Source organism: Mustelus asterias, chromosome 14, assembly GCF_964213995.1.
Source record: "Mustelus asterias chromosome 14, sMusAst1.hap1.1, whole genome shotgun sequence".
NCBI lineage: Eukaryota > Metazoa > Chordata > Chondrichthyes > Carcharhiniformes > Triakidae > Mustelus > Mustelus asterias.
Window position 1 is genome coordinate 4,935,010 of NC_135814.1, and position 13,143 is coordinate 4,948,152.

Consider the following 13,143-nt stretch of genomic DNA (forward strand, 5'->3'; position numbering starts at 1 on the left):
AACAAATGTGATCGTGGTGTCTGCGGATGATTCTTCCATCAGTCAGTTTCACCACTAATGATACTGGAGCACCTTGGTTGAAAATAACTCCAGGCAGCCAAAATCCCTGACATAGAGCCATTTGGATTCAAACATCTCTCCCTAGCATAGAAACATAGAAACCCTACAGTACAGGAAGAGGCCATTCGGCCCATCGAGTCTGCACCGACCACAATCCCACCCAGGCCCTACCCCCACATCCCTACATATTTTACCCGCTAATCCACGCATCTCTGGACACTAAGGGGCAATTTTAGCACGGCCAATCAACCTAACCTGCACATCTTTGGACTGTGGGAGGAAACCGGAGCACCCGGAGGAAACCCACGCAGACAGGAGGAGAATGTGCAAACTCCACACAGACAGTGACCCAAGCCGGGAATCGAACCCAGGTCCCTGGAGCTGTGAAGCAGCAGTGCTAACCACTGTGCCACCGTGCCGCCCGGGTGGTCGTGGTCAGCATGGTAGTTACGTCTCTCCTGCTTTTCCTGTCTCCTTCCCACTCTCATTTTGACATCTGGATGTAGCAGATTCAGGTGAGGTTTTGGCTTTCTGCCCATCAGTAATTTAGCTGGTGAGAGTGCTGTTGTTTGTGCAGTGATATGGATACTGGAACAAGAACCCGAGAGAGCTTGGTTCCCAGGGTCCCGCCTGCCATCCTCCTCAATCCTTCTTTCAGGGTCTGAACAGCTCACCCTGATAAACGGTTTGAAGATGGATGGCGCATCCCATTCCTCTGCATGAACCCTTGGAACAAATCACTTGGGAAAGTTGTCCCGTTATCAGAGACAAGAGAATCCGCTAAATCAGGAGTTGCAACAACTTGATGTAGCTTCTCTATCGTAATGGCAGCTGTGATGTTGCTCATGATGTGTATTTCTAACCACTCAGAATGCTTGTCCATGATGAATAGAGACATATGACCCATGAAAGGCTCTGCAAAGTCCACATGAAGCCTGGGCCACAGACGATCAGGCCGCTCCCACAGATGTAGCGGTCCTGGTGGAGTCATCTTCTACTATACTCTTTATACACCCATGACTGCGCGGCCAAATTCCTCTCCAACTTGATTTTCAAGTTTGCTGACGACACCACCATAGTGGATCGGATCTCAAACCATGACAAGAGTGTACAGGAATGAGATCGAGAATCTGGTGAACTGGTGTGACAACAATGTATCGTGCTTGGTGTGGCTCTTGCTCTGACCAAGACCACAAGAAACTACAAAGGATCGTGAATGTAGCCCAATCCACCCCGCAAACCGGCCTCCCATCCATTGACACTGTCTACACAGCCAGCATAATCAAGGACCCCACGCACCCAGGACATTCTCTCTTCCACCTTCTTCCATCGGGAAAAAGATCCAGAAGTCTGAGGTCACGTACCAACCGACTCGAGAACAGCTTCTTCCCTGCTGCCATCAGACTTTTGAATGGACCAACCTCGCACGAAGTTGATCTTTCACTACACCCTAGCTATGACTGTAACACTACTGTATACTAATACATGTGACAATAATAAAATCCAATCAAATCTTCTGATTGATCTGACATGAACAGAATTCCACCTTGTTCTCCAAGTACTGACCCATATTAGGCCACCAAACATACGACCTGGCTGAACCTTTCATTTGGGAGGCAGCTAGGTGAGCCTCATGAACTTCATCCAAAACTTGTGAACCAGGGGGTGGGACAACCACTCTGGACCCCCCCCCGCCCCCCCCCCCCCAAAGGATACAACCTCTTTTGCACTCAGCTCATCTTTCTGCTTTACATGTGGTCTCAATTCTTCATCCCCTGTTACCGTAGGCCATCCCTGCATAAGGAATCTCTTCACCTAGAATAGAACAGGGTCCCGGGCCATCCACTGCTTCATGTGTTTAGATTCACTGGAGAATGTGAAAGTCTCTCAAGCAAGAAAATTGACTCTGGAGGAAATAATATCTTGGTGTCTGGTAAAGGGCGACGTCTCAACACGTCTGTGTTTCATTGTCCTTCCCTGCCCAGTACACAATGCTATACTGGGAGGCTGACAATGCGAGAGACCAGCGCTTAATCGTGCCAAGCCCATGGGAGGAATGCACTTGGATTCACTGAACAGACTTGTGTCGACACAAGAGTGAATTAATGGCCCATAGGAGGTATTGTTGAAACCATCTCGCAAAGACGATGGCTAGACCTTCCTTGTCTAGCTGTGAATATCCCTTCTCAACTGCTGTCAGTGTACGTGATGCAAAACCAGTGGGTTTTTCTGCCCCGATGGAGAGGCATCGCCTGACAGACTGAGTTCTCTGTCTTGATCTTGGTGGAGTCTGAGGACTGAGAGCCTCGGAATGTGGGAACCCCACCCCTGAAGGCGAGAAGCTGGCTGCAGTTCTACCGGCCGTGCATGCTACATGGCGAAGGAGCTGCCTGCAGCTGGGTTAATCCCAGTGGCTGCACGGGACCTTTAATCGTTATTAATTGGCTACTTGAGGGCCTAATAGGCAACAGGCCAGCATGGTTGACCATGGGCCTTTCCGCCCAGAACTCAATTCCTGTGGACTCAGGGAGACATTGTGATTCCAGTAACCCATCACCCTTCCCACCTGCAAAGCTCATCACCAGCGAGAGCAGAAGATTTCTCTCAATTTGTACACAGCAAGCTCCCTCAAGCAGCAACACGATAGCTGGTCTGTGCTTGCAGCTGTACAAACCTCTGGTGCGGCCACACTTGGGAGTATTGCGTTCAGTTCTGGTCGCCGCATTATAGGAAGGATGTGGAAGCATTGGAAAGGGTGCAGAGGAGATTTACCAGGATGTTGCCTGGTATGGTGGGAAGGTCTTATGAGGAAAGGCTGAGGGACTTGAGGTTGTTTTCATTAGAGAGAAGAAGGTTAAGAGGTAACTTAATAGAGGCATACAAGATGATCAGAGGATTAGATAGGCTGGATAGTGAGAGCCTTTTTCCTCGGATGGTGATAGGGGACATAGCTTTAAATTGAGGGGTGATAGATATAGGACAGATGTTAGAGGTAGGTTCTTCACTCAGAGAGTAGTAAGGGCGTGGAATGCCCTGCCTGCAGCAGTTGTGGACTCGTCAACATTAAGGGCATTTAAATGGCCATTGGATAAACATATGGATGATATTGGAATAGTGTAGGTTAGATGGGCTTTAGATTGGTTTCACTGGTCGGCGCAACATTGAGGGCCGAAGGGCCTGTACTGCGCTGTAATGTCCTATGTTCTAAGTTGACTGAGGGATAAATACTGGTCAGAAGCCTGGCACATCCTCCTTGCTCTTCGGAATTGTGCCAAGGGATCATTTACATCACATGAGCAGGCAGATAGAGCCTTAGGGCATCTCATCCAAAAATACTTCCTCCTGCCGTACTGCTCTGGGGTGTTAGCCTCGATTTTCATGCTCAAGCCCTGGAGTGGGATTTGAATCCAGAAACTTATAGCTTAGAGGCAAGAGGGTTATCCACTGAGACACACCTTCAAAGGCTGCCTTCCAGACCCCTCCATCTCTTCCACCCTCAACCTTAATCCTTTTGCTCCCCTCATCAGCTACCTCCTCGTCACATAATAAACCGAGGTTCTGCCATACGAGGGGTGACAGACGTATCAATGTGCACTGATAATAATGTCTGGCTGGTAAAGTCTGTGCTACTGTCTGGCTTACAGATAGACAGACTGTTTCCAATGATTGACAGGGTCTAGAACAATGGACCACACATGGATAACCTCAAGGGCAGAGATTTATAATGGAGATAGGAGAATATTGCCTTTAATACGTGGGGTTAAGAGACAGGAGTATGTACCATTAGAGCTGCTGATTGATGCAAAGACCATGTCAGCAATTAGTGTCAAGTTTGGGTCTTTGAAGGAAAGGAGATAAAGGGACATCGGAGTAAGATGGTGGACACAGTGGGAACTATTGCTCGCGCGGAGGATAAACATGAACACAGCTTCCGTGTTGCGATTGGAGCCATAGAACGGTTATGGCACGAGAAGAGGCCATTCAGTCCATCGTGTCAGCATTAGCCAAAATTAAGAACAAACTAGCCGCTCATTTTAATCCCATTTTCCAGCACTTGGTTGTAGCCTTGTGGTTACAGCACTTTAGATAAAGATCCAGGAACATTTTAAACCAATTGAGTGTTTCAGCCTCAATCACCAATCCAGGCAGCGAATTCCAGACACCAACACCCTCTGGCTGATTCTGTATCATTGCTTAGAGTCATGTCATTGTGTCTTGCTCAAGTGGCACAGTCAATCTCACACCAGAGTCAAGAGTTTGAGAGTTCAAGAACTCAACTCCACTGAACATACAATCCAGGTTGATGTGTCAGAGAGGGTGCTGTACTGTCAGAGGTGCAGTCTTTCTGATATCTCGTTTGGACGCAAAAGATTCTCTGACACCCTTTCAAAGACGAGAAGGATATTTCCCCGGTCTCCTGGGACCAATATTATCCCACAGCCCAAACCACGGTAAAAATGGTTCGTCACCAGCAGCGCATTGCTGTGTGTGGGAGCTTGCTGTGCACAAACCAGCCGCTCAGTTTCCTTCATCACAACAGTGATTACACTTCAAAAGTATTTCATTGGCTGTGAAGTACTTTGGGATGCCCCAAGCTGGTGAAAGGCACTATATAAATGCAATAAATAAAGCAAAATACTGCAGTTGCTGGAGATCTGAAACAAAATCAAAGCTGGAAAAACTCAGCAGGTCTGGCAGCATTTGTGGACAGAGAAACAGACTGAACGTTTCGAGTTGTATAGGACTCTTCTTCAAACTATATATACACGTGCGCACATGTGGGGAGGCGATGGCCTAGTGGTATCATGGTATCACTCAAGTATTAAGCCAGATACTCAGCTAATGTTCTGGGGACCCGGGTTCGAATCCCGCCACGGCAGATGGTGGAATTTGAATTCAATAAAAAAATATCTGGAATTAAGAATCTACTAATGACCATGAAACCATTGTCAATTGTCGGAAAAATCCATCTGGTTCACCAATGTCCTTTAGGGAAGGAAATCTGCCATCCTTACCCGGTCTGGCCTACATGCGACTCCAAAGCCACAGCAATGTGGTTGACTCTCAAATGCCCTCAGGGAACTAGGGATGGGCAATAAATGCCGGGCAGCCAGCAACGCCCACGTCCCACAAATGAATTTAAAAAAAACACACAGGTCTTTCTGCTCAAGACACCAACCACTTCGCTGGGATGATTCTGGAGGAAACATTTAATCCCAAAAATTCTTTCAACTGCTCCCCAGAACTCCCCTCCCAGACCCTATTCTCAAACCAACACCGAGCTAATGTATCTAACATCTATTTGGGGCCCTGGGATTGCGACAATAAACATCATCCTTATGCTCTTTAGGAAAGTGCCACTAAATCCACATTGACTCTCCTACGTGTTATCGCTATTCTGTGTCCACTGATTGGACTGCTGCCATCTGACTGCCCCTCTCCACCCCATTCCACCTCTGTTCTGGGAAGCCCGTCCTTCAATCTTAGCCCCAGAGTCATTGCATTCCTAACCACAGGGCAGAGGACGCTGGAAAAACTCAGCAGGTTTGAATTACCGATTCAGGTCCTTTGACTCTTCACCAGGACTGAAGGTAGAAAGAATGTATTAGAACTGTAGGAACTGCAACAAAACTTTCAGAACAAAACACAGATGGCTAGATGTGGGGGTGGGGGGGGGGGGGGGGGTGGGGGGAGAGCGAGGGTGTGCTTTGCACTGAGGTAATACATGTATGGGATGTTTTAAAAAAGAGGGGGGTTTAAGATGGAGGAGAACGTCAAAGGGCGGAATTTTCCCGTCCCACCCGCAACGGGAATCGTAGCGGGCGGGATTCGGACCATGCAAAGGTCCGTTGACCTCGGACAGGATTTTCTGGCAAGCGCGGCCGGAGAATCCCACCCAAAATCTAAAGTCGCTAAACTCAACGTCAAGTCCCGTTGCTGAACTGACAAATCCCAAAATTAACTGGACAACAATCTGGAGTTGAAGCGACATTTTATGGAATACCTAGAATAGAATATGGCAGGGTTCTGAGGAATGTGGAGGAACAGAGAGATCTTGGGGTTCATATCCATAGATCTCTGAAGGTTGCCACTCAAGTGGATAGAGCTGTGAAGAAGGCCTATAGTGTGTTAGTGTTTATTAACAGGGGGTTTGAGTTTAAGAGCCGTTGGGTTATGCTGCAACTGTACAGGACCTTGGTGAGACCACATTTGGAACAGTGTGTGCAGTTCTGGTCACCTCACTATAAGAAGGATGTGGGAGCACTGGAGAGAGTGCAGGAGATTTACCAGGATGCTGCCTGGTTTGGAGGGTAGGTCTTATGAGGAAAGGTTGAGGGAGCTAGGGCTTTTCTCTTTAGAGTGGAGGAGGATGAGAGGCGACTTAATAGAGGTTTCTAAGATGACGAGGGGGATAGATAGAGTGGACGTTCAGAGACTATTTCCTCGGGTGAATGTAGCTGTTACTAGGGGGCATAACTATAAGGTTCATGGTGGGAGATATAGGAGGGATGTCCGAGGTAGGTTCTTTACTCAGAGTGGTTGGGGTCTGGAATGGACTGCCTGCTGTGATAGTGGAGTCGGACACTTTAGGAACTTTCAAGCGGTTATTGGATAGGCACATGGAGCACACCAGAATGATAGGAGTGGGATAGCTTGATCTTGGTTTCGGACAAAGCTCAGCACAACATCGTGGGCCGAAGGGCCTGTTCTCTGCTGTACTGTTCTATGCCAGAGAGTGGTAGGTCTGTGGAATTCATTGCCACAGAGGGCTGTGGAGGCCGAGACGTTGAGCGTCTTCAAGACAGAAATTGATAAATTCTTGATTTCTCGAGGAATTAAGGGCTATGGGGAGAGAGCGGGTAAATGGAGTTGAAATCAACCATGATTGAATGGTGGAGTGGACTCGATGGGCCGAATGGCCCTACTTCCGCTCCTATGTCTTATGGTCTTATGTTCTACCTAAAGTCATAGAATCATAGAATCCCTACAGTGCAGAAAGGAGGCCATTCGGTCCATCGAGTCTGCACCGACCACAATCCCACCCAGGCCCTATCCCCACAACCCCATGCATTTACCCTAGCTAGTCCCCCTGACACTAAGGGGAAATGTAGCAAGTCCTGAGACAAACCTGAGGGGTCCGGTGATTTCCAGGATGTAGACGTTGACATTTGACATGATGAGTAATGAGGGATATTCCTGAGGACTCCCGTATTTCACTGTCGATGCCTGTAATGTAAAAAATAAATCATGAACCACTTGGACTGCGGGGGGACTGAGAGTCATTTCGCTGCGGTATACAGACAGGAGTGCTCTCAACACAGCCAACTGACATGCAACATTAGTGCATTGGAGGAGGCCATTCCACCCATCATGCCTGTGCCAGCCCTTTTGAAAGAGCTATCAAATTTATCCCACTCCACTGTTATTTTCCCACAGTCCTGCAAATTTCTCCTTTTCAAGTATTTATCCAATTCCCTTTTGGAAAGTTCCCACTGGACCTGCTTCCACTGCCCTTTGAGACAGCACCTCCCAGGTCACAACAACTTGCTGCATTAAACAGAATTTCTCACCGAGCCCCTCCCACACCCATACCCAATTATTCTTGGCAACAGCCTCAAGTCTGTCTCTTCCGGTGATTGACCCCAGCCAGTGAAACAGTTCCATTGCGTCAGATTAATTTATAGCCATTCGGCCCATCGAGTCTGTACCGACTCTCCAATGAGCAATCCAGTCAGTCCCATTCTCCCCCTCTAACCCCGCAGTCACACAAGTTCACTCCCAAGTGACCATCTGATTCCCTTTTGAAATAATCGTTATCTAACCAGCCGTGTCTACTTCTAGCTCCCTTGCAGACAGTGACTTCCAGAGCATTATCACTGGCTGCGTAGAGATTTTCCTCACAAATCCCTTGCTCAAAACCTTAAATCGTTGTCTCCTTGTCCTTGCACCATCAGCCAACGTCTACCTTATCTAAACCTGTCAGAATCTTGTATGCCTCCATCAAATCTCCCCTCAATTTCCTCTGTTCCAAGGAGAACAACCCCAGAATCTCCAAACAAATCTTGTAATTAAAATCCCTTCTCCCCCGGAACCATTCTGGTCAATCTCCTCTGTACCCTCTCGAGGACCCTTACATTCTTCCTATCGCGCGGTGACCAGAAATCATAGAATGATGCAATCCCTACAGTGCAGAAGAGGCTATTCAGCCATCAAGCCTCCACCGGACTCTCCGACAGAGCATCTCACCCAGCCCCGCCCCCCCCCCACCCCTCCATCCCTATTCCTGTAATCCCACATATTTACCCCTCTAATACATTTAATTTACACACATTTGGTCATTAAAAGGAGCAATTTAGCAAGGCCAATCCACCGAACCTGCACAGCTTTGGAGTGTGGGAAGAAACCAGAGCACCCGGGGGAAACCCAAGCAGAGAATGTGCAAACTCCACACAGAGAGTCAAGGCAATACTCTAGTTGTGGACTAACCAGAACTTTATAAGGGTTTTTGAGCTCAATATCTCTATTCATGAAGCCCAAGATCCCATATGCTTTGCTAATCACTTTATCATGGGCGGCAGTGGCGCAGTGGTTAGCACTGCTGCCTCAGAGCGCCAGGGATCCGGGTTCAATTCCAGCCTTGGGTGACTGTGTGTGGAGTTTGCACATCCTCCCCGTGTCTGCGTGGGTTTCCTCCGGGTGCTCCGGTTTCCTCCCACAGTCCAAAGGTGTGCGGGTTAGGTCGATTGGCCACGCGAAATTGATCCTAGTGCTGGGGAATTAGCAGACTAAATGAGGGTTCTGGGGATAGGGCCTGGGTGGGATTGTGGTCGGTACAGACTTGGTGGGCCGAATGGCCTCCTTCTGCAATGTAGGGATTCTATGATATGTCCTGCCACCTTCCAAGATCTACCCATATGTTCCTGCACACTCTTTAGAACAAGGCTATCAAATCTTTATTGCCTCTCCTGCCTAGTCCCTCTATTCCCCTCCTCCCACCCAGTGATGACTGTTGCCCTGTTACTGCCCCCCCCCGCCCACCCCATTCCAGCTCTATTATAGGAAGCCCATCCCTCAACCACTTACCCCTGGAGTCAGTGTATTCCTAACCCTCATCTTTCCTTGGTGTGAGAATCAGCTGACATGACTCTCACCCTGGAGATTTCACCACGAGTTCCAGCTACAACAAACCAAATCATTTTAATCCCTTGCACTTTACTCAAATGTGTTCGCAAAATCTCTAAGCAGATCTTCAGCCGGAAATGTCTTCCGGGACACAGCACCAAATGTTCCTTACAGTCCCGAGCAGAAGGGCCAGAAGGAGCGAAAGGAGCTTGTTGGGTAGATGTGGTGAGCTTTGATAGTAATTAAATTTAATGGGCTGACAGTATTATAAAAATGCAGATAACTCTTGCTGCAGGGTATTCATTCAGCAGTGTGTATTGGCTTCGATCCCAGAGATTTTTACCTCCAGGAAAATAATCCAAACTCCCCCCCCCCCGCCCCCATCCAACCTTCAAGCTGACTTTGTCCCACCCAGCTCCCCTGATCCAAGACAACTGGACACAGATCCATGCCTCGGAGCACTTCACTGGAGCAATATCAAATAAAACTCAACACCAAACCACATAGAATTGATATGACAGGTGTACAAATGCTTGACGATAAAGGTAGATTTTACAGAGCAGCTTAAAGGGGGAAAGAGAGGGAGAGGCAGAGGAGTTTACAGAGGGAATTCCAGAGTTTAGGACCCAAGCAGCTGACGGCATGGCTACCAATTGCACAGGTGCCAGGACTGGAGAAGCACAGAGACCTGCAGATGGTTCCAGAGCCAGGGAGAGGCGAAGGCAGGTTGGGAGGGAGGTGTGGTCGGGACACAGGGCTGGGAAGCTTGCAATCCTGCCTGCGCCCAAATAGCCTGTAAATGCTCAGCGCATGGTTGGAACTGCATCCTCAGCACTTTCAACAGAAGTCTCACATTTACTCCTCTGCTTAAAAGAAAATGACGGGAATAGGAAGCATTGCACACAGAGAACATTAATTATTTGGAGATTCATTCAGTAACGCCCAGGTTTTTGGCAAGTTTCTGAGAAGAAACAAGTGTTGCCATGGGGAAATGTTGAACTGACAGTGAAGAGAGAGAGAAAGAGAAAATAAAGGCACACCTCAAAACCTGCAGGTAACACCTGGAACATTCATTTACATAATGAGTTGATCAGAGTAGATGGAGCAGGACACTAATGTGGAGTGTCTTTAATAGAGTAGAAAAAAAGTTTGAAGTAATTTAAAAATAGATTTAAAAAACTTAATTCATAGGATGTGTACTTTGCCAGCATTTATGCCCATTTTTAACTGTCTCAAGATGGCTGTGAGCTGCCACCATCTTGAACCGCTGCAGTCCATCTGGTGTAGGTACACCCACAGTGCTGTTGGGGAGGGAGTTCCAGGATTTTGACCCCAGCGATGGTGAAGGAATGGCTGATATATTTCCTAGTCAGGGCGGTGAGTGACTCGGAGAAGAACCTGCAGGTGGCGATATGCCCGCACATCTGCTGCCCATAACCCTCCAGATCATGGGTTTGGATGGTGTTGTCAAAGGAGTTTTGGCGAGATGGCGCAAAGTTGATGTTTGTGAAAAGAAGCATTGCATGGTCGCTTTAAAAAGCGGTGTCTTTTTTAGAAAGTTAAAAAAATGCAGGTGCTGATGATGCTGGTACACAGACTGAAACATTGTACTGAGAGGCCAGGCAGTAGTGTTGCCAAGACAACAGGCTGTTTTTGAATTTTAGCCAGTTTAAATTAGGCACTTAGCTAAAAGCAACCTATTAGATTTGAAATTGATGTTTTGGTAACCTGAGAACCAACCATATTGTAGGGGATGTGGAGATGTCACCAGGGGTATCAGAGAGGGGGCAGTGAGACAAACGGGGAGAGTACCTGCCACCACCGCTCACAGCTTAGAGAGCGAGAGTGAAAACTGCTGGCTCTCATGACCTCATTTATGTCTTAAAAGAAAGCCTCATCTCGAAAGTAAAGATAGCAAAGAAGCAAGAAGACAGAATATTCCGGAAGACACCAAACCTGGTTTCAGAGGCTGACAAAAATTCTATTTTTTCGTTAATAAGTGGGAATTGTATATATAAAAAACAGCATTCCATTTGAATAGTGTTTTTTCGGTTTGTTAATACTTTAGTTAACCTGTTGACTGTCAGATTTTTAAAAATTAACAAGTAACACTTTATTTAAGAGAGAGCCTCAGGTAGTTATTTTTGATCTAACCACTAAAAGTTTCTGAAGAGCAGATTGTACTACTTCTCACACACTTTTAACAGATTATGAGGCAAGGTACTTCTCTTTGAGTGGTTAGGTGTCAGTTCTCAGAGATAAAAAAAGGGCCAGGACCCCGGGATCAGGAACTTTGTTTGATCAGTCCTGATGAAGAGCCAAACTGACTCGAAATGTTAACTCTGCTTTCTCTCCCTACTGATGCTGCCAGATCAGCAGGGTTTTCCCAGCATTTTCTGTTCTCAGAACCATAGAAAGTTACAGCACAGAAGGAGGCCATTCTTGTTTCAGATTCCAGCCTCTGCAGTATTTTACTTATTTTAGGATGCCTGACATCTCACCAGAAGATCAATACCCCTGGTCAGTATGGTGTCAGCATCGCTCAGGAGGGCGCACACTCCCTTTGGAGTCAGGGGGTTGTGGGTTCAAGCCCTACCCGCTGTGCGGTCAAATTCCCCTCCAATTCGATTTTCAAGTTCGCTGATGATACCACCGTAGTGGGTCGGATCTCAAACAATGACGCGACAGAGTACAGGAATGAAATAGAGAATCTGGTAAACTGGTGCGTCAACAATAATCTCTCCCTCAATGTCAACAAAACGAAGGAGATTATCATCGACTTCAGGAAGCGTAAAGGAGAACATGCCCCTGACTTCATCAACGGGGATGAAATAGAAAGGGTTTAGAGCTTTAGGTTTTTGGGTGCCCAGATCACCAACAACCTGTCCTAGTCTCCCCATGCCAACACTGTAGTTAAGAAAACCCACCAATGCCTTTACTTCCTCAGAAGACTAAGGAAATTTGGCATGTCAGCTACGAATCTCACCAACTTTACAGATGCACCATAGAAAGCATTCTTTCTGGTTGTATCACAGTTTGGTATGGCTCCTGCTCTGCCCAAGACTGCAAGGAACTACAAAAGGTTGTGAATGAAGCCCAATCCATCACGCAAACCAGCCTCCCATCCATCGAGTCTGTCTACATTTCCCACTGCCTCGGCAAAGCAGCCAGCATAATTAAGGACCCCCCCCCCCCCCCCCCCCCCCGGACATTCTCTCTTCCACCTTCTTCCGTTGGGAAAAAGATACAAAAGTCCGAGATCACGTACCAACCGACTCAAGAACAGCTTCTTCCCTGCTGCCGTCAGACTTTTGAATGGACCTACCTCATATTAAGTTGATCTTTCTCTACACCCTAGCTATGACTGTAACACTACATTCTGCACTCTCTTGGTTCCTTCTCTATGAACGGTATGCTTTGTTTGTATAGCACACAATAATTTTCACTGTATACTAATACAAGTGACAATAATAAATCAAATCAAAATCAGAATATTGAACACAAAATCAAGGCTGACACTCCAAGTGCTGTAACGACGGAGTGTCGCATTGTCAGAGGTGCCATTTTTCAGACGACATGTCTGCCCTCGTGGAGGAAGATATGGTCAATGTCCGGGCCAATCATTATCTCCGCCGCAAATGATTTGGTCATTATCACATTGTAGGCTTGAAGCTGGCTGTGTGTGCATATTACTGGCTGCGTGTGCATATTAGATTACTCCTGTTGCCAACATTACAGCAGTGACTACATCTCAAAATTACTTAATTGGCTGTAATATGTTCAGGGACATCTGGGGATCACGAAAGGCTATGTTTAGGTGCAAGTCCTTTCTTTTGCTAAACTTGAGGATGATTATGTTTAGAATCCGTAGAGTGCATCAGGAGGCCATTCGCCCATCTCTGACAGAGCTCTCTACCCATGCTCTATCCCCGTAGCCCCACATATTTACCTGCTATTCCC

At 47.2% G+C, this 13,143-nt stretch overlaps 1 protein-coding gene across 6 annotated transcripts in view; it reads right to left on the reverse strand.

The window, feature by feature from the left end:
- stk11ip (serine/threonine kinase 11 interacting protein) overlaps window positions 1-13,143 on the reverse strand; it is a 120,737-nt gene that overhangs the window by 24,228 nt on the left and 83,366 nt on the right. For all 6 annotated transcript variants that reach the window (XM_078227800.1, XM_078227801.1, XM_078227799.1 and 3 more), the window contains one exon: window positions 7,190-7,287. In XM_078227800.1, the coding sequence (XP_078083926.1) occupies window positions 7,190-7,287 (98 nt within the window). The remainder of the gene's footprint in view (window positions 1-7,189; window positions 7,288-13,143) is intronic.